Source organism: Theropithecus gelada, chromosome 8, assembly GCF_003255815.1.
Source record: "Theropithecus gelada isolate Dixy chromosome 8, Tgel_1.0, whole genome shotgun sequence".
NCBI lineage: Eukaryota > Metazoa > Chordata > Mammalia > Primates > Cercopithecidae > Theropithecus > Theropithecus gelada.
The window spans coordinates 140,393,695-140,413,778 of NC_037676.1; the positions used below are offsets into that span (position 1 = coordinate 140,393,695).

At 46.8% G+C, this 20,084-nt stretch overlaps 1 protein-coding gene across 3 annotated transcripts in view; it reads right to left on the bottom strand.

Annotated features, from left to right (window-relative positions):
• The window catches only part of FAM135B (family with sequence similarity 135 member B), a 354,279-nt gene that overhangs the window by 51,635 nt on the left and 282,560 nt on the right, over window positions 1-20,084 (bottom strand). For all 3 annotated transcript variants that reach the window (XM_025394243.1, XM_025394242.1, XM_025394244.1), the window contains 2 exons: window positions 15,121-15,274; window positions 12,561-12,610 (listed from right to left, as the gene is read on the bottom strand). In XM_025394243.1, the coding sequence (XP_025250028.1) occupies window positions 12,561-12,610; window positions 15,121-15,274 (204 nt within the window). The remainder of the gene's footprint in view (window positions 1-12,560; window positions 12,611-15,120; window positions 15,275-20,084) is intronic.

The window sequence follows — 20,084 nt, forward strand, 5'->3', positions numbered from 1 at the left end:
TATTTGCAGACGACAGGAGGAATCTCCTGCAAACTTCGCATGCATGAAACTCCTTAAACTCACAGGATATACCTGGAGACTTCTGGCATGGGATTCACTTCACACCCCCTTCATTGGGAATTTATTTTTCCTTCAGATGTTCAAGGATTCTCATAACAACAACATAGCAATAGTTCTGCCTGTGCCTCCACTTACATGACTTTGGACCAAGGGTGATGTGGATGAAAGAAAATTCAGGTTGTTCCGGGAGACTTTTTATCGATGAAAAATGAAATCCAACATCTTGTTGAGTTCAGTTTGATAATTGCTTCGGGATCTGTTCTCTACCTGGTGCTATTTGGAGACTCCTTTTGCATTTTTGCTTCAGCAAATATTTATCACACTTAGTATATTTTCGTAACAGGCCTCAAATATAAATAGAACTCAGTCCCTTCTATGCAGGAGTTCATGGCTTCGTGGAGCAGGAACAGAGTAACACAAATCATTAAACTAAACTGAGCCATGGCTGGGATGGAGCACGGCACCATGAAACACAGGAGCTCACCAGGAGCTCTCAGATCCCAGGATCTCAGATGGTCTCCCGAGAAGGCAGCCTTTGCTTTGGGCTTTGCAGGCCGATGGGGATTGTGTCAGGAATAAAAACAAGGTGAGATGGGATAGTCCAGGCAGAGGCCATAGCTGGCAGAAAGACACTGGGGTAAGAACCCTAGTTTTGCCCCCTGAAGGTCTGAAATACGAGGTGTGCAGGAGGGCTGGGGCACCTCAGGGACAGATGAGAGGAGTATCACATGCCCATGGCTTTGACTTCCATCCTAAGCAATCAGGCCTTCACCCTGCAGGTGAACAGGAACGACCAGGAGCTTTTAACCAGGACAGCAAGTGTTGTCCCTACGTTGGTTGCCATGCTTCCTGCAGCACACTCTGTATGGGAGGCTGTGCGAAGCAAAAGATGGGTCAGACAAGGTCTCCACCATACGGTGCCTTGTGGTTACAGAAGAAGTTCCTGTGAAGGGTGATCCTGACATGTGGTGAGGTCTCACTGGGGCCAGAGGCTTTCCCATTCCATGGGACGGGCCACAGGAAGCCAGGCTGGGTATTGCTGCCAAGGCCCCTGGAACCTCCAGAGAGATGCACTGCGTGTACTGCTGCAGAAAAGGCCGGGCAGAGAAGAGTTGAACCCTGTGCCCAGCTTCATGCTATGGCAGAGGAGGACCAGGAGACGGCTATGTGCCTGCTGGATGTCCACCTAAAGGGCGACCCCCAGTGAAGTTTTAGAGTTCAGACACTCACTGAAGTTTTAGAGTTCAGACACATGGTTTGTACCATTCAAACCATGGTACACCATATCCCAGCTGCACCATCATCTCCAGGGAACTAGTTGGAATTGCAGAATCTCTTGCCCCACCTCAGCTCAAAAGAATCAGAAAGCACATTTTAACAAGATCCCCAGGTAATTCACATGCACATTAAAGTGTGAGAAGTCCTAAAATCGGAGAGAGAAATTGTTTTTTCTCAAACCAGCTGCCTCCAGCTGAGCTTAGTGTTCCCGGCTGCCCTGGGCAGGCTCTCAATAAGCTCAGAGTCGCCCTCTAGAGTTAGTGCTGTGAAGCCACAGCACCAGGAATTCCCTGACCTGCAGGACAGGGAGAGGTAACGGTGACCACAGCGGACGGCCAGTCCCCAAAGCTTTAGTGTCCCCACTAGGAATCAGGCCTAATAAAACCTACATCACAGCATCAAATGAGGACCTACTGAGCACACGTGTAACATACTAATCAATGGGACCAGTGCAGACTAGGTGCTCAGTTTCAAGGAACAGCTTTCTTTCACTCATTGTTGGAAGGTAGATGGTGTGCCAGAGGGCCTCTTATGCTCTTTACGCCCTTGAATTTGAGGTCAGCTCCTTCACAGCAGAACCTTGAGAAGTCACTGGGCCTCACGGGACCTGAGTGTCCTCTAGAATCCCTGACTTCAAAAAGATGTTAAATGAAACAATGCATTCAAAAACCCTCTGACAAGAGGACTGGTCAAAGCAAACAAACAAATGAAAGAAACAAACCCCAAATACACAATCTCCGCCACTCACCAAAACCAAAAAAACAGGCTGCCCACAGCCTGCTCACTGATGCTTTGTAACTGTACTTATCATTAACAGTTCCTGCTAGGAGGGTACAGCTCTGGGAAAGAGTACATGACAATTTGGGATCTCCCAGAAGTTTACTGGGGGGCAACCAGGGAATTCTCTTGTGTTATAGAAAACCCTACATTACTGTGTTATAAAAAATTAAACCACAACAGCAACACTGCTCTCCAGTTGATACTCAGCATGTGTTAAACTTGTTTGTACCAAAGCACATGTCTGAGTTTCATTAGAACCTGCAGGTCCTCTGCGGGGAGCACACCCCACTTCCTAATCAGGCTTCACAGCAGGGGTCCTCAGTAACTGCTCCAACTCCCTTCTCCAGCCTGCATCCTCTCCAGCCTGCCCTGCATCCTCACCTGAGCTCCACCTAGGTGAGCCCCAAGTGACCATGCTGCTTCAGGCTGGTGGGCCCTTACCCTGGGCTTTGCATGGCTGTTCCCTCTGCCCTGAGGGTCCTTCCCTGACTGGTGTCTGACACCCTCCCACTCTTTCAGGGCAACGTCCCAGGCTCCATCCCTGCCTCCCCAGGCAAGATAAGGTGCCCGGTCCTCCTTGCTCCCGCAGCCCCTCACCTCTCGCTCCCTGGTTCCAGTACTGACCACATCAGCAGTGTCCACCTTATCTGTGAACACTATCTCTCATTGAGCTGCAAGCGAGTCCTGCCTGGTGTCTTCCACCTTTGTATACCCAGTGAATAATCGAGTAGTCAGCACACAGTAGATGCTAAGTAAACGTTTATAAGAATCGCATAAAGAGTCATCCATATCACTCCACTACTGCAGAACTCTGTGTCTTCAAATTGCTTTAAATCACCCAAAACACTTTCCAGCCTTCCCAGCCCCACCACTGACAGGAATGGGGAGACCAGGAGGTGGCGATGTTCTACCTCTAAACAGTGCTGCTGACTCAGCTTGCTCTGCAGGGATTTTTGGGAAGCGGGTGCTGTTTCTTCCACTCCCACAGCCGGGCCAGATCTTTAGCAAACCAAGGAGTAGGCAGAAACACACACCCATTCACCCTTTCCACCCTCTTCATGCAGCCACATCCCTGCAGTGGTTGGCTAATTTAGTTGCTTTGTATAAAATAAAGCCTGTGGCAACATAGTCACTCAAAACCAAGAGCTGGTAGCCCTGCAGCTTGGGGCACTGCCCTAGAAAAGGAAGGCAACTAGTTGACCTTTCATAAAATATACTTGATCAAGTCATTGGCAGCCTGCATCCTAAGCCCTGAATCTCCCACCAGAACCACTGTGGGAAACAGACAAGATAGCATTGCAATGGAATGCAGGTGGCCTTGCATTCAGGCCCTGGGCCCATCCCTTAGTGATTCGTGGACTTTAAGGAAGCCACATTCCTCTGTGTCCACTTAAAGTAAAATGATTGGGGATACTTGAGTACCTCCCTCCTTGTACTCCCAGGGCTGCAGCAAGGATAGAGCCTGGTGAACCACAGGTAGGGAGCCAGCATTCCCTAGGCCAGGTATGTTGGTATTGTCATTGTTGTAGTGACTGCAATTAACCTTAATCACCATTTCCTGCCTCAAGATTCACGGCCTTTCCTTGTATGGTATTGTGATAGAAGGAAATTAAAATTTCTTATCCCCAAACATATTTCTTTGACATATTTTGAAAAAGCTGCTGCTTGGCCACCAGGCAGAAGTGACCTAACAAAACTGCCTTAAGTGGGGAAAATTCATATCTGCAGAGAATCTCCATTAATGAAGCCAGGTCCCCTCCCTTTTCCATGCCTTTCCCAAGATCCAGGAGGGATGGAGAGTTCCACACCTTTAAAAGTCTGAAAAGGAACACGTACCACCTATTCTCTGTGAGGGAGACTTCATCTACACAACAAGGCCACCTTGGCTGGCCAAGCCTCTTCTCTCCCTCCCATAACCTGCTTTGCCAGAATCTAAGCCTCCATCTTTCTGTAACCTTAAGGTGTTGTGTAAGTTTCTGTAACTCACTGGGAAACTGGGTCTTTAGGGGGCCAAGAGCCTACAGCCCACATAAATACACATACATATATATCTCTCTCCACAGTTTCTGTCACAGAGCTTCTATTAATAAAACCCTTGACATTTCTGAAGCCACAGGAACATCTTTTGTTATTCATAAATTCCTTTCGAACATATGCTAATTGAGCCTGTACTCATGAGGTGACTCTTGACAGACCTTTAGATAGCTTTAGGGTAGAGACTGTTTGCCAGCAAGACCAATCCATGATTGGAGAGTTGGGAGTTTGAGCCCTGCCCCTGACCTCTGGAGAAAGGAGAAGGGCTGGGGACTGAGCTAGTCAACAATGGCCAATGATTTAATCAATAGTGTCTAATGTCAGGGAACCTCCATGAAAACCTTTAAGGGATGGGTCTTAGAGAGGTTCTAGGTTAGTGAACATCTTCACCTGCTAGGAGGATGGTGTACAGGTGAGGACGCCTTCACCTGCTAGGAGGATGGTGTACAGGAGAGGATGCCTTCACCTGCTAGGAGGATGGTGTACAGGTGAGGACGCCTTCACCTTCCAGGAGGATGGTGTACAGGTGAGGACGCCTTCACATGCCAGGAGGATGGTGTACAGGTGAGGACGCCTTCACCTGCCAGGAGGATGGTGTACAGGTGAGGATGCCTTCACATGCCAGGAGGATGGTGTACAGGAGAGGACGCCTTCACCTGCTAGGAGGAACTCTACAGGTGAGAGGTCCCTGCACTTGGGTTCCTTGCAAACCTCGCTCCATGAAACTCTTCATCTGGCTGTGCCTCTGCACTCTTTGCAATATTCTTTATCATAGAACAAGTACAGTAAGAAAAGTGCTTCCTGAGTTCTCTGAGTCATTCAACAAGTTATTAACCTAGAGGAGGGCATCATGGGAACCCCTGATGTAAAGCTGATTGGTCAGAAGTACTGCAGGCCCAGGACTCACAACTTGCACCTCAAGTGAGGCCTGTTTTGTGGGGCTGCACCCCTAACCTGTGGGATCTGATGCTGAACCCAGGTAGACAGGATTGGGTTTGAATTGGATCACTAGACATCCAGCTTATGTCAGAGAGCTGGCAAGGTTGTTGGTGTGAGGAAAACCTCCATGCATTTGGTGTCAAAGTGTCTGTGGATACAGACAAATCCTAGTAGTCCCTTTCTCTACACAACTTGTCAGACTCCTTCCTCATAGCTCTCTGTGACTTGGGAATGTGTTTCAGCTCCATGGTGCCTGGGGCACACAGGCCTGTTCACTATTAGCCTGGGATCTCTCCCCAGAACCTCAGTCACCCCATGCCCTCTGCCTTCCTGCAGCCCTGCCCACTGTTCACAAGCACAGCCTTGCACCTCATGCCTTGCTGCTTCCAGGTTCCATCTACTGCCTTTGTGCAAACAGAAAAGAGGCTCCGTATTCTCTCCAGACTTGGCTCCAACTTAGTCTCCTCTCTCAGGTCCACTGGAGTCAGCCTTGTCCTGGGTAGAATTAGTGACACATCAACCTGGGATCCTTCTACCACATATTGATAGGGACAGAAGACAGGAAAATTCTGGACAGAAGAGGAAAGGTCCTGGCAAGGGCCCCACCCTCAGGCCTGGAACTGTGGCCCAAAGTAAGAACATGCATTTCTATTTTCCTGCTCAAATGTTGCCTTTTCAAAACATCCATGGCCAGCCCCCCCATCCTGTGCCCATAAAAACCACAGGCTATGCCAACAGAGGAGAAGAGGAGAAGCAGCTGGGTGCCTCCCCAGAGACTACGGTTGCACATTGGAGAGAAGCAGCTTGACTTCAGAAGGATGGCTTGACAGCGTTGTTTCACAGAGGCATCTGGCTGGGGATGGCCAAACTCTGAGGGAAGATTATCTTCCCGCTCCACACCCTTTCCAGCTCCCCTTCCCACTGAGAGCCACTTTCATCAGCAATACAAGCCTCCACATTCACCACCCTTCAATTCATTCACCATCCTTCAATCACTTCAACCTGAGTTTTCCCGGATGCCAAACAAGAGCTTGCGTACCACAGGTGTGGATGCAAAGGGCTGTCACACTGACTGTCTGCCCTCATTGGCAGAAAGCAGCCACCTCATGCGAAAAAGCGAAAAAGTGTTAACTGAGCTGGGCCGGGCAGGGCGGCTCGCTTCTGTAATCCCAGCACTTTGGGAGGCTGAGGCAGGTGGATCACAAGGTCAGGAAATCAAGACCATCCTGGCTAACACGGTAAAACCCCATCTGTACTAACAAACATTAGCCGGGCGTGGTGGTGGGCACCTGTAGTCCCAGCTACTCGGGAGGCTGAGGCAAGAGAATGGCGTGAACCCCGGAGGTGGAGCTTGCAGTGAGCTGAGATCGTACCACTGCTCTCCAGCCTGGGCGACAGAGCAAGACTCCATCTCAAAAAAAAAAAAAAAGTGTTAACTGAGCTGTTAACACACTTAAGCCATCTGCACATGGCAAAGCTAAAAGAGCGCTGACTGTAACACTCCTTCTGGGACTTTGGGGGTCATGGGTACTCCCCTCTAGATGCTGCTGTGAGGCCCACATGGACTTTTGCCCCTGTGAGCATCCCAAAGCACTTGCCCTGGCTCCTGTACCTGCTCACCTCCTGTGAGGGGTTCAGCTCAATGGGTTTGAGTGAGTGGAGTTTGCCCCTGCTGGTGCCGAAGCAGCCAGCTAACTCCAGTGCCTACCTCCAGTTCCTGCCTACAAAGGGGTCAGGGAAAATGTCCTGCTTCAATACGGTATCTGTATCCATTGTGGAGTCCTCATAAGGTAAGATAAGTAAGCAACAACAAGGAAGGGGTCCCAGATGCGGGAGAACAATTTTTTTGAGACATGGCTGATCACGGACAACCTGCTGGCACAACATCCTTTTCCCAAATACTTTGTTCGGCACATGGCCCCAGTAGCACAACCTTATCTGCAAGGAGCCCTTCCAGCATGACCCTTTAAAACTTCCCTCCAGTCTCTGACTCTTTGCAGACAGCCCCTTGTCTGCTCTGCTGCCTGTGATACCCTTGCAACTTATCTTCGTACTTTCGTACTTCAATAAATCTGCCTTTCTTTACCTATGACTGTCTTGGTAAATTCTCTTAGCACCTGCAATGCCAGCTCCAGCCAATTACAACTGCGATGGCCACATCCACAACCCTCACCACTATAAATCAAAAATAAAATTCTGAGCCCCCAAACTAACTGAATGGACCCCACCTCTTGGTCAGGGGCATTCAAATGCAAACCTGAAGCACTAGTCAGGCTGTGATAGGAATGGTTGGCTGGGCATGCCTCATTATACCTTTCTCCCTTTGGAATTCTGGCACAGCTGACCAGCAAATTATAATGTTAAAACAGAGGACTTAAGACTGACAAAACAGACTACATGTAGCAAGAAAATACCGACACAACAGACAGCAGGCCCTGAAAGCAACTGAAGTATTTTACTCTAAAATATAGTTATTTAACATATTTTGGAATGACCCTGAAAGCGGCCTCTCTAAGAGAAAATCTACATTGTTAGAGAATCTTCTTCCCTTTACGTTGTTGTTGTTGTTGTTTTTCTGATGTGGGAGAGAAATAACTAAGAGTCTGGCACCTTTTTTAAAAATTATTATTATACTTTAAGTTCTAGGGTACATGTGCACAACGTGCAGGTTTGTTACATATGTATACATGCGCCATGTTGCTGTGCTGCACCCATTAACTCGCCATTTACATTAGGTATGTCTCCTAACGCTATCCCCCACTCTCACTCCTCCCCACAATAGGCCCCGTGTGTGATGTTCCCCTTGCTGTGTCCAAGTGATCTCATTGTTTAATTCCCACCGTCTGGCACCTTTTTAAGTCTGATAAGAAACATTTACCATCTATTCTCTCTGAAGCCTGCTATCCAAAGGCCTTCATCTGCATAATAAGAACTTGGTCTCATCAAACCCTTATCTTAACCCAGACTCCCTTGTATTGATTCCAGGTCTTTAGATAACCTCTTTCAACCAATTGCCAAGCAGAAAATCTTTGAATCTACCTATGATCTGGAAGCCTCGCCGCCCCCAGCCTTCAGTTGCCCCACCTTTTTGGACAAAACCAATGCAGATCTTACATGTATTGACTGATGTCTTAAGTCTCCCTAAAATGCATAAAACCAAGCTATAGCCTGACCACCCTGGGCACATGTTCTCAGGATCTTCTGGGGCTGTGTCATGAGCCATGGTCACTCATATTTGGCTCAGAATAAATCTCCTCAAATATTTCATGGAGTTTGACTCTTTTCGTCAACACCAGGCCCATGGAATAGGATGAACAATGACAAGGACAGCAGTGACACTGGTGGTGGCATTTTGCCCCAAGCTCTGTTCTGAGCACTGTGTACCTGTGACCCCACTTCATTCTCCTATGGCCTGCCCAACGCTGGACAGCCAGCTGGCTGATTCAGGACTGTGCCCTGCAGTCTGGGCAGAAGCCTTTACCCACTACTTTTGAGGTGATGCATGACACAGGACAATGGCACACACAGGTCCATTGGATCAGTAAATGAACATACTGAGTCCAAGCTCCTTTTGCAGATGGGCCAATAGCCTCAGGGGTATGACATTAGTGGCTCCAGGGTCAGTCACTTCCTCACCTTTGCTATCGTTCATCCACTCATTCTAGCATTTATTCAGAGCTTCTAGATGCCAGGAGCCCTTCTAAGCAGTATAAGTTCCAGAGTGAAAAGATCACCTCCCTAGGCTATGTGCTGCATGAGCAATGGGTCACCACTGAGTCCCCATGGCTGAGACCTGAAGAGCACTGGATCTGAGAAGCACTGGGGGTTGGGGAAATGTTTGTGAAATTGAAAACTCTCATGGGCCAAAAGACGAATAGCAGTCGTTCCCAGGAAAACATTGATCCTTTTTGCCATGAAGACAAAAGGAACCTGGATATTTAACCATATTCCCTGCCAAAGGCATGAGTATCACCAAACTCTACTTTATGACCACAAAAAATGACAAGCCAAAGCTCCCATCATTTGATAAATACTTGCACTAGACCTGATGGTTTCCATTTTCTGCATTTACTGCACAGGGCCAGACCTCGTGGACACCATCTCTATTCCCTGCACCGATGCTGCCTCCTGGGCTTGCATCACACTGGGAAGGGCTCAGCGTCGCAGGGACCAGCAGCCTAACCCTGTTCTGCCAGCACTGTGACTCTGGTCAGTGTGTGAGTCAGCCCTGTTTCTTTGTCCACTGAAAAGAATGTGATGGCTTATCTTATAGAATTATTTTATCAATTGCATGAGAAAATTCACACAATGTAGCCAGGCAACCAGCCAGTGTGCCAGGCTTATTGGCTAAGAGAAAAAAACATCAATGAAACCACCATTGCAAAATTGTAACTGAGATGGTGAAATAGACCTGAAATAACCACTTCCTTCTTGATTCTAACCTCTAAGCTGTCCTTGTTCATTCCTGGGCATAGGCCAAACGAACTTTGGGAGGAACTTGGTTTATAGTTTGAAACAAAGATAGCAGCCCTTTCCCAAAACAAACCCCCTTCTTGCCTGGTGAACTAGACTGCTTTTGTAAGACTAACAAACAAGCCAAAATCCTAGAAATTATGGTTTAGGAGTCATGCAGCTGGAGGCTACAAGATTCTGACCCTCCTCAAATTGCTTCTATGGAATAATATCACTATTGTAAAACCTAAGATATTTTGCAGACCCTGCACTTGATGGATCAGTTGGCATCACCCAGACTGATAAACTTGCTCATCTGGTCTTGTGGTCCCCACCCAGGAACTGACTCAGTGCAAGAGGACAGTTGGACTTATCCCCAACCCAACCAGTCAGCACTCCTGACTCACTGGCCCCTACTCAGCAAATTATTCTTAAAAACTCAGATCCCCAAATGCCTGGGGAGACTGATTTGAGTAATAATAAAACTCAGGTCTTCTGTATAGCTGGCTCTGTGTGAATTACTCTTTCTCTATTGCTATTCCCCTGTCTTGATAACGGAGCTCTGTCTAGGCAGTGGGTAGAGTGAACCCATTGGGTGGTTGCATCAGTGAAAACAGATTGATTTTTATCCCCATATTACGGATAAGAACATCAAGGTTCATGAATATTAAGCAACTTGCCTAAAGTCACACAGTGAGTAGGTAGAGAATTCAAAGCCATGTCCCCCTGGCTCTGATGTGCATGATCTTTGCAATACAGGATTCCCCACCACTACCACCCACTAGCCACCATGCGCCATCATGTGACATATAAGCAGAAAACAGGCAGTGGTCCCTGCCTGCTCTCACAACTGCAGTGCAGCAGCAAGCCCTGTCCGGTGACCTAGCTGGGACTCCGGAGGCAGAAGGTCTGCTGCGTGTGAGCACCGATTTCTCCCACCACTTACCAGGTGACTTTGGACAAGTGCTTTGGTAATGGTGAAATCTCAGGGGCTATAGAAAGATTAAAGGGGATTTTATTGACAAGCACTTAGAACTGTGCCAGGCTGAGAATCCCTGCTGATTAAATATAAGTCGGTGATGCTGGTGCTATGGTGATCCCGGACTAGGGAAGAGAAGCTCCTGGAAACCTGAACATAACAGGCACAGAGACCAACACAGAGAACCTGCAGGCCACACCCAGAAGGAAAGAGAGTGGGCGTATTGACAAATAGTCAAATAGTCACGAATCAGCTCTTCAGCCTGATCTCATGATGGGAAATGGAAAAGCTGAATTGGAGAGCTGTGTTCCTTGTTGTTTCAAGCTGTGTTCCCGTGTTCCTTGTTGTTTCAATTGCTAAAACTAAATTTCTGATAATTTACAGAGTAAAGCATCCCCTTGGGATGCTGAGTTGCACCTCCACAGGTACGTGGCTCTGGCCAGGCCCTCAGGGGATTTAGCCTGAGGCAGCCCGAGCCAGCCCTGGAAGGAGAGGCCATCTCACCAGAGAAGAGCAGACCCCTTAGGAGGGTCCTTGCTTGAGCTCTCTAGTGGTCCTCTCGGAACAAACCTACTATATAGATGAGGAATCCCAGGCCCCAGAGGGTGAGCCCATTGTCTCAGGTCCCACAGCTGCTCCAAGGAGAAGCTCAGAGCCTGGATTTAAACCCAGGCCAGCATGGCTTTGAAGCTTCTGGTCCCTGCCTAACGCAGTGGGTGCATTGAGGCTCACTCGGGGAAGGATGAGAGCTGTAGCCATCTGGAGCCCAGGGCCTCCTGTCTACCCAGCTGCCCACTCAGACACACATCATCAATACTGCATCAGAGTCGGAGCATATGAGCCCCCAAGTGTGGACATTAGGTCTTTGACTCATCTCAGTGGCTCTTACACACTCTCCAAATGGACTCCTGTGTTGCCTTCCTACAGTCTGCTGATGCTGCATTTAGGATAATCAGTGCTTGGCATGTGTTTCCCTGTTATTGCTACAAGCCAAGCCCCACCCCTTCTCCCAGGCTGCCGTCCAATGGCCCCTCCCCGAAGACCCTCCAGCTCTAAGCTCCCAACACCCTCTTCGGTCTCTGCCTCCGCATTCTGCCCTCTCCAGGGATCTCCTCTGCATCCACTGTGAGAATGGATTTTACAAACTTTCTAACATGCTCTAAAGCAGGGGTTCTCAACCCTGGCTGCACATAATATTCATCTGGGGAGCTTTGAATAAAAACACAGTATCGAACTCCAATCCCAGATCTTCTGTTTCAGCCAGTTTGGGCATCCAGGCTCAGGCAAAGATGCATCGTTAAAGTTCCAAGGATGAGTCTAATGTACAGCCAGGGTTGAAAAACACTGGTTTAACAGACAGAGATGTCGGTTTGGGGATGAGAGTTTGAGTCCTACTTCTAGTACTAATTAGCTGTGTTAGTCACCCTGGTATAGACTTCTTTCCAACCTTAATTTGCCTGTTCTTCATATAGAAATAAGAGTACTCACCCAGATACCCAACACAAGGGGGATGTAAAAGTGTTCCAGAGACAGTAAATAGCAGCAGCATGCATTTGTCAAATATTTATTCAGCCTTTACTCTTAATGCACGCTTGATGAGGTTTTTTTTGGCAAATGCACATGACTGTTTTCATTGTCATCACTGTTTTCATGTCATCTAGCATCCCTGCCATGTCTGAGGCCATCTGTGCACAGGTACAAGATTCTGTCATCCACAGTGAGAAGCACTGAGTTACTAGTCAACAAATGTTTGTTCAATGGATGGGTAATGGACAAATACATATGTGTAGTCTAAGCTTCAGGGAAACAAAAATCTGTGAACATGTTTAGTTTTTCCAAAATATCTAACAAGGCACATACTTATAGAACACAGTGATGTAGGGTAACAGAATGTAAGAATATTTCTCCAGCTTGGTATCTAGAGTGAAGTCACAAGTGGTGTCTTTTCACTTCTGTTTTATATAACAAGCGAGCAACTGCATTTGTCTTGCAAAACTACTGCCATTCATTCAGACCCCAGCGCCAGCTCTCCAATTACCTGCAGCTCTGAGCACAGCTGAGAAAGTGTTTCTTCAACAGCAAGGGCCTCTAGAAAGAAAAAATAAACTGTATGATTCAATGAACACATAGTGAAACGCAGCAGTTGCTATTAAATGAAAAAGCAAAAGTTTCACATTGGCATTAAAGTCACAGAGACCAACACATTGCTGAGGACCTTCTGTCTATTCTAACTGCCTAATGGAATTGTGCTTATCAGGAGAATAAACCTGATTGGAGCCATGAACTGAGTACTAGATAAAAGCCAATATCACCCCATGCACACAGTTATGAGAAGCAGCATGTCCCAAATTCATACAACACTTGTGTGGCCCGGAGAGATTCCACGTTTATTTCTATTTTTGCAGGTACACACAGACACACACACACACACACACACAGAGAGAGAGAGAGAGAGAGAGAGAGAGAGAGAGAGAGAGAGACATCTGTGCATCATATATGGAACATGGATTTGAATCTCTATCTTAAAGATAAAATATCAGAAGCCCTGAGAACCTCCTGCTCAACCCTACCAGCTCTGATACTGAAGAACGTGGCCATCTTATTAACAGAAACCAGGTGGCCTCTGGCCATTTGTTTTCATGGTCACAGTTGTGACCGGGTTTGAACTCTCCTCTGGTTCCATGATGCTGTGGTCAGTCATGTGTACACGGCTCTGGCATGGATTTTAATTAAAGCATGCTTGCCTAGGTGAGTGGAAACCATCTCTTAGCAACTTACGGTCTTGCTGATGACCTAATTAGTAGCTACCTCTCTACTTCACCACTGAACTCAGGTCCCTGAACTCCACAAGGCAAAATGAACTTCTGATACACTATTCATGGCTATGTATTCTCAGTGTCTAGCACAGAATCTGACACAGAGTACACGTCCAGTAAAATATGATGAGGGTGTGAACGAACAAATAAATTCAGCTCCTTTGAATGAAATATAATATTAAAAGTTATATCAGGAATCCAACAGCTACTGAAAAATCTCCATTTTTTCATTTGAGCTATATAAAGTCCCTGTGATTCTGTACATGTCTTTCCTGCATGCGTAAGATTTGAACTTGAAAAAAATTCGATGATTGCATGATTCAAAGAGTAGTGCCTGAGTACAGGATTTGTCTAAGATGTGAGAGCTGATAAAGCTTATGGTAAGAAGGCTCCGGATTCAGTTCAACAACTGTCACCTTGTACCTACTCCTTTACTCTACATACCGGAGAAAGTGCAGCAGGGATCTGAGGGGAATCAGCTCTCAAAGACCTCAGTCTAGCTGGGAAGCAAAATATGCAAATACATCTTTTTTACGTGATGATTTCAGTGCAGCAACAAACAATGAACAAGGCCATCGACCCAGCCAAAACCACAGTTATCTCAGCAGTTGAGGTCTGGGGTAAAGATAGGGAAGTCAAGGTACCCAGCAGGGTTCTGATGTTGAAATGGGTGTTATCGTTGAAAAGCAGGCTGAGTCAAGCCTGTAATCCCAGCACTTTGGGAGGCCGAGACGGGCGGATCACGAGGTCAGGAGATCGAGACCATCCTGGCTAACACGGTGAAACCCCATCTCTACTAAAAAACAAATACAAAAAACTAGCCCGGCGAGGTGGTGGGCGCCTGCAGTCCCAGCTACTTCGGAGGCTGAGGCAGGAGAATGGCATAAACCCGGGAGGCGGAGCTTGCAGTGAGCTGAGATCTGGCCACTGCACTCCAGCCTGGGCGACAGAGCGAGACCCCGTCTCAAAAAGCAAAAAAACAAAAGAACAAAAGTAGGCTGAGGACTTGGCCTCTGTTCTAGAGGCAATGAGGCCTTATTGGAGAACTTTGAGCAGAACCAGGACATATCACCTGTTGTTACTGAGTGTGACATGATACAGAGGACCCTGCCCCAAGGGATCAGCACAGGATCCCTGAGTTCCTGTCATGGATCTGCCACACATCACTGTGTGATGCTGAGCAACCCTTTTACCTCTCTGAGTTTCAGGACCACCGTCTGTCAATCAACAGAGATTCAAGCTCACTGATTTCCATGATGTCTCATCTTTGGAAAATCCATGTGCAAAAGTCAGTTGATCCCAAGATAACCAAATGTCATGGATACTAAGAAGTTTCTATAATCATCCAGATCAAGCATATATAGATGCATGTGTGTGTGTATGTGTATATATATATAGTTCTTTATGAGGATTGTTTTACACTCTTGTAAGTTACAATTCCATAATTACAGCTTAATTAAGAAAAGGCTATAAACTAGCATTTTCCTCTAGAAAGCAACCTAAAATTAAGCAGTGGGGTGGCAGGTGTGTAATAGGTAATAGATGTCTAGCAGATGAATGCGTGAGTGCATGAATGTGCCTTAAAGAGCATGTGTCTTCTCTTACTGTATTTGCATTTCCCAGATCCTCTCCTGCTAGAATAATGAAAATCACAGCCCAAACCTACCTGGACCAGTGTTATTCCTGTGACATTTACAAAAGCATGCCAGCTTTTCCCCATCCCTTGTCTGGAGGAGGCACATGAGCTGCTGGGATGGGCTTGCCCCTGTCCTGGGTCCTTACCCAGCTCCGTGTGTGGCAGCTCTGGGATGTCCCGCATGATCACCAGGAAGTGGAGACGGAGTCCCCGGTAAGCGTGGAGGAGCAACAGGCACAGGTCTCGGTGCCACTTGTGTGCGTGCTGCATGCAGTTCTCGGAGGTGATGTAGAAGCTTCCCTACGGAGTGAAACAGAAACAGAGGTTGAGGCATGTTGCACCTGGCCCAGGTAGCACAGGGCCCTGATGCTCCATCTGCCCGCACCCACATTCACAAAATGTTTGGAGGTTCAGGGAAGGAAGCAGACCCCATCCTGAGTAAAACTGGAACATGGTTGAAGATTCCAAGAAAAAGAGAGTCCTGAGCTGGAATCGCTTCTTTATCCCTCCACGTAAGAAAACACTGAAATCCGCCACACCTTTGTCTTATATTCAGATTGAAATAATAAAATAGCAACAATAATCGCAATAATAATAAATGATCATGAAGGTGATGAGGACACTGGCCTCACAGGTTTGAGACAACTGAGTGGCCCCACTTACAAGCTGATATGGTTTGGCTCTGTGTCCCCACTCAAGTCTCATCTTGAATTGTAATAATCTCCACGTGTCATGGGAGGGACCCAGTGGGAGGTAATTGAGTCATGGGGGCGGGTTTTTCCCATGCTGTTCTTATGACAGTGAATAAGTCTCATGAGATCTGATGGTTTTATAAAGGGCAGTTCCCCTGAAAATGCTCTCTTGCCTGTCGTCATGTAAGACATGACTTTGCTCCTCCTTCACCTTCTGCCGTAATTGTGAAGCCTCCCCAGCCATGTGGAACTGTGAGTCCATTAAACCTCTTTCCTTTATAAATGACCCAGCCTTGGGTATGTCTTTATTAGCAGCCTGAGAACGGACTAATACACAAACCTCCTTTCCCCACCACTGCAGGGTACACTATAGAGGCCATGGGACAGGTGGCTGTGGGCTCCTTTTCAGAGAGAGAGAAGAAATTTAGAAAGTCCTTTGCAGCAGGTGAGTGAGCAGTAGGTCATGCTGAAAAGGAGGAAAAGAAAGTGTCATTGTAATGTAGAATGAAGTTGTGAGGTTAAGTAACCAATGCCGAAAGCACACCTGTAAACAGCTCTGCACACACCTGTAAACAGCTCTGCATGTGAGCATGCAGTGTCACAACACTGTAACACTATATTTTGTTTGTAGAAATAGAATGGATTAAACTGGTAGAATTACAAAGTAGTTTGTCCAATGAGGAAAAGACACCTAAGTCTACAGTGCACTTGGAGACCTAGGCATGACAAAAAGGAATGAACAGGATGGTTCTTTCTTGCCAACTCAACAGAGAAGGATGTCCTGAGGTGAATTTCAAGAGAGATTTGTTCTTAGAGCAGAGAAAGGAATCGTGTGGGAAAAGGCCTGGGCACGTAGGTGGGAGTCTTGAGTAGTGTGCTGGTGCCCATCTACTGCTCACATGGCCGTGATGGGAGAAGGCAGTGGCTCTTCATGTTCCCAGGCTGCCTTGCCCGCCTGCTGGAAGAAACGCCAGGTGAGGAATTGGTGGCATTTCACCTTGGCTTTTGTGAGTGAGTCTGCATAGTCAACGACCGGAGAGCCTCCTGTCTTGCTTGGTCTCCTTTCTCCTAGCTGCTATCCAAGAGGGCTGAGTTGATCTAATGTGGGCTGAGCAAGTCTCCTGGAGTCCACACACATCTACACATCATCTGCACTCCCAAGGGTATTGTATAGGAAGATAATGACGGGCACTATTATACCCTCTCTAACCACCATACCACAATGATTGTCATGTTTGATGCAAGGTGCTACAAATTAGGAAACGGATAGAAGTCTCAGGCCTGCCGCCATCTACCTCTGATACTGTCTTAGGTGAGAGACTATGAGAAACCAGGAGAGGGTCACTGGGTTGTGCTCTCAGGAGCAACATCTGTGCAGCTGTAAAGCAGGACGGGTGGAGGAACTGCACTGCGTTGTCCTGCGGGTGCAACAGAGACCTCAGCTGATGCCGTGGGGAATGCTGGGCCTGCAGAGTTACCCGGCCTTGGGGCAAGGACCAGGTCTTTGTACCCGTTCACTGATCAGTACTTGGTGTGGGTTACCCTATGTATTAGTTCGCTTTCACAGTGCTATAAAGAAATACCTGAGACTGGGTAATTTATAAAGGAAAGGCGTTTAATTGACTCACAGTTCCTCATGGCTGGGGAGGCCTCAGGAAACTTACAGTCATGAAGGAAGAGGAAGCAGGCACATCTTACAAGTCATGAGGAGAGAGAAATGCAAAGGAGGAACTTCCAAACACTTATGAAACCATAAGATCTCATGAGAACTTACTCACTATCATGAGAACAGCAGCGGGAAAACTGCCCCAATGATCCACTCACCTCCTCGCTCAACATGTGGGGATTACAGGTTCTTCCCCTGACACATGGGAATTACAGTTCGAGATCAGATGTGGGTTGGGACACAGAGTCAAACCATATCACCCTAGCAGGGAAGTGTGACCTTGGAGGAGCAGCTCTCTCCAGATAGGGCAGTCTCCATACTTAGCCAATTGCTGTTGGCCACCAACATTCCCAGCAGTGTGAAGAGCGAATGGCTCAGGTCTGAAGGTAGGGCTGGACATCACACCACAGAGTACAGGAGAGAGACCCTCTGCAGAACTTTACCCTCCATGGCTCGCATTTCTCAGCTCTGAAACCTGGTCTTGCATTAAAAGCTTGTTAAATTCTTTCTGATTTGAACTTAAGACATTCAGCAAGTTTTGGAATCAGAAGACTTGTCCATTTTAGAACCAGAAAACTCAACCAACTGCCCTGTCTGCGTTCAGGGTAACCCATGTATTCACATTTCTCAACTTTCCTATTATATTAAGGTTTAACACGGAGAAGCCAGTATGGCTGTAGAAAGTCGAGGAGAGCTTGTATGCAGCATGGAGCACATCAGACCAGCCAGATCTGTGGAGCAGGAAAGAAGTCACTGCTTATGAAGCATCTAGATAGTCCTATTGTACTTTATCTCCTTTGATCTTCAGCAAGCACCATGAAAGGCAGACACTCTCATTTTGATTTTCAAAGTAGAATATAAATATGGTGAAACAAAACCCTACCAATATCATCAAAGTAAACACAACATGAAGTGTCCCATTCCCCATAGTCTAATAATTTTTTTTCTTGTGGATTATTCTGGAATACTGCCCATCTATGCTCTTGTATATGTATACATACTACATGTGTGTATGTCTTGAAAACATGCACAGACACACTTATAAGTTGGAGAATGCTCTGGACATTTCTCTGTTGCTTGCTTTTATCACCAAACATTGGAATTCGTTCTGATCAGATCAAACAATAATAATAGAAACTCTTATTTCCATTTCATAGATCAAAAGACTATGGCTCAAAGAACTGAGTGACATGTGCAAGGTCACTCTGCTTGCCAGCAGAAGAAATGCTTCTCAGGATTCAGGGCTGAAGCGAGGTTGTCCTTTCTCGGCATGCCACACCTGCCTCTGAAACCAGGCCTGGCAGAGAACACATGCTGGACAAAGCTCCGCTTGCTTTGACTGAGGCATTCAAGTCCTGCAGTGTCTCTGACAGCTGTGACTAAGCAGAAATGAAAGCAGAAAGCGGATTAACAAAGGCACCAAATACAGTAGTCACGAATCCCTAGTTGGCTTTAAGCAGTCCTGAGAATCCCATCTTCAGGTCCCGCTACCTGCCACAGCTCCACTGTCCCATCACCCTGGTCTCATTCTGCAAAGCTTCAGGACATATTAAAGAAGGCAAGGAATCTATGAAGTCTCTTATCAAGTTTGACTTTTAAAACTAGACACCAATGTCATAGAGATTTTTCAAGAGACACTTAAAGAAAACTTTGGGGAATCTTCACGAGGCTGATTCAGTATGATTATTGAAATAATAATAAGTCAAAATGCTAATCCAAAGAGAAACCCTGAAAAAAAAATATTTGTGGCTAGAGAGTATTATAAACAAAACAAAACAAAAATAAACCTTCCATTCTTCATAAATTGCTCAGCAGCACGACTTATTGAAAGTGTGCGATATACTGCAGAAAACCCCATTCGTCAGTCCTACAGACCTGCAGAGTCAGTGTCAGAGCGGACGGGCCGGTGTGCCTCCATTAGAATTGCACGAAGAGCATTGAAAAACCTTGCGCCATTTCCCTAGCACAAAGCAGTAACATTTTAGCAACAGTCTTTCCAGCAATCTGAAATGAAAACCCTAAATAATAAAACAAGAATCAAGCAGGCAGGCAGATCATTACATTGTGAATGAACTCGCAAATAGAAGGTCCCTGGCCTGGGCCTGTCCCACAACAGAAGCAAGACAAAAAATAGGCACCTTTCAGCTGAGCACAGTGACTCACACCTGTAATCCCAGCACTTTGGGAGGCTGAGGCAGGCGGATCACAGGAGGCCGGGAGTTCGAGACCAGCCTTACCAACATGGAGAAACCCCGTCTCTACTGAAAATGCAAAATTAGCCAGGAGTGGTGGTGCATGCCTGTAATCCCAGCTACTCAGGAGGCTGAGGCAGGAGAATCACTTGAAACTGAGAAGTGGAGGTTGAGGTGAGCCAAGATCATGCCATTGCACTCCAGCCTGGGCAACAAGAATGAAACTCTGTCTCAAAACAAAAAACAAAAAACAAAAAACAAACAAACAAACAAACAAAAAAAACACCTCTCCCCTTCTGAGACCGAAGTAAGTCCACTGTAAATGGGAAAATATTTGTATGGTTTAATATGGAGTCTGCAGCATGAGATACAGGGCAAACAGTCTGTTTCTTTTGTTTTGCTTGAGATAAGGCCTTGCTTTGCTACCCAGGTTGGAGTGCAGTGGCGCAATCCTGGCTCACTGCAGCCTCGACCTCCTGGGAGCAAGTGATCCTTCCACCTCCATCTCCTGAGTAGCTGGGACTACAGGCATGTGCCATCACACTTGGCTAATGTTTTAA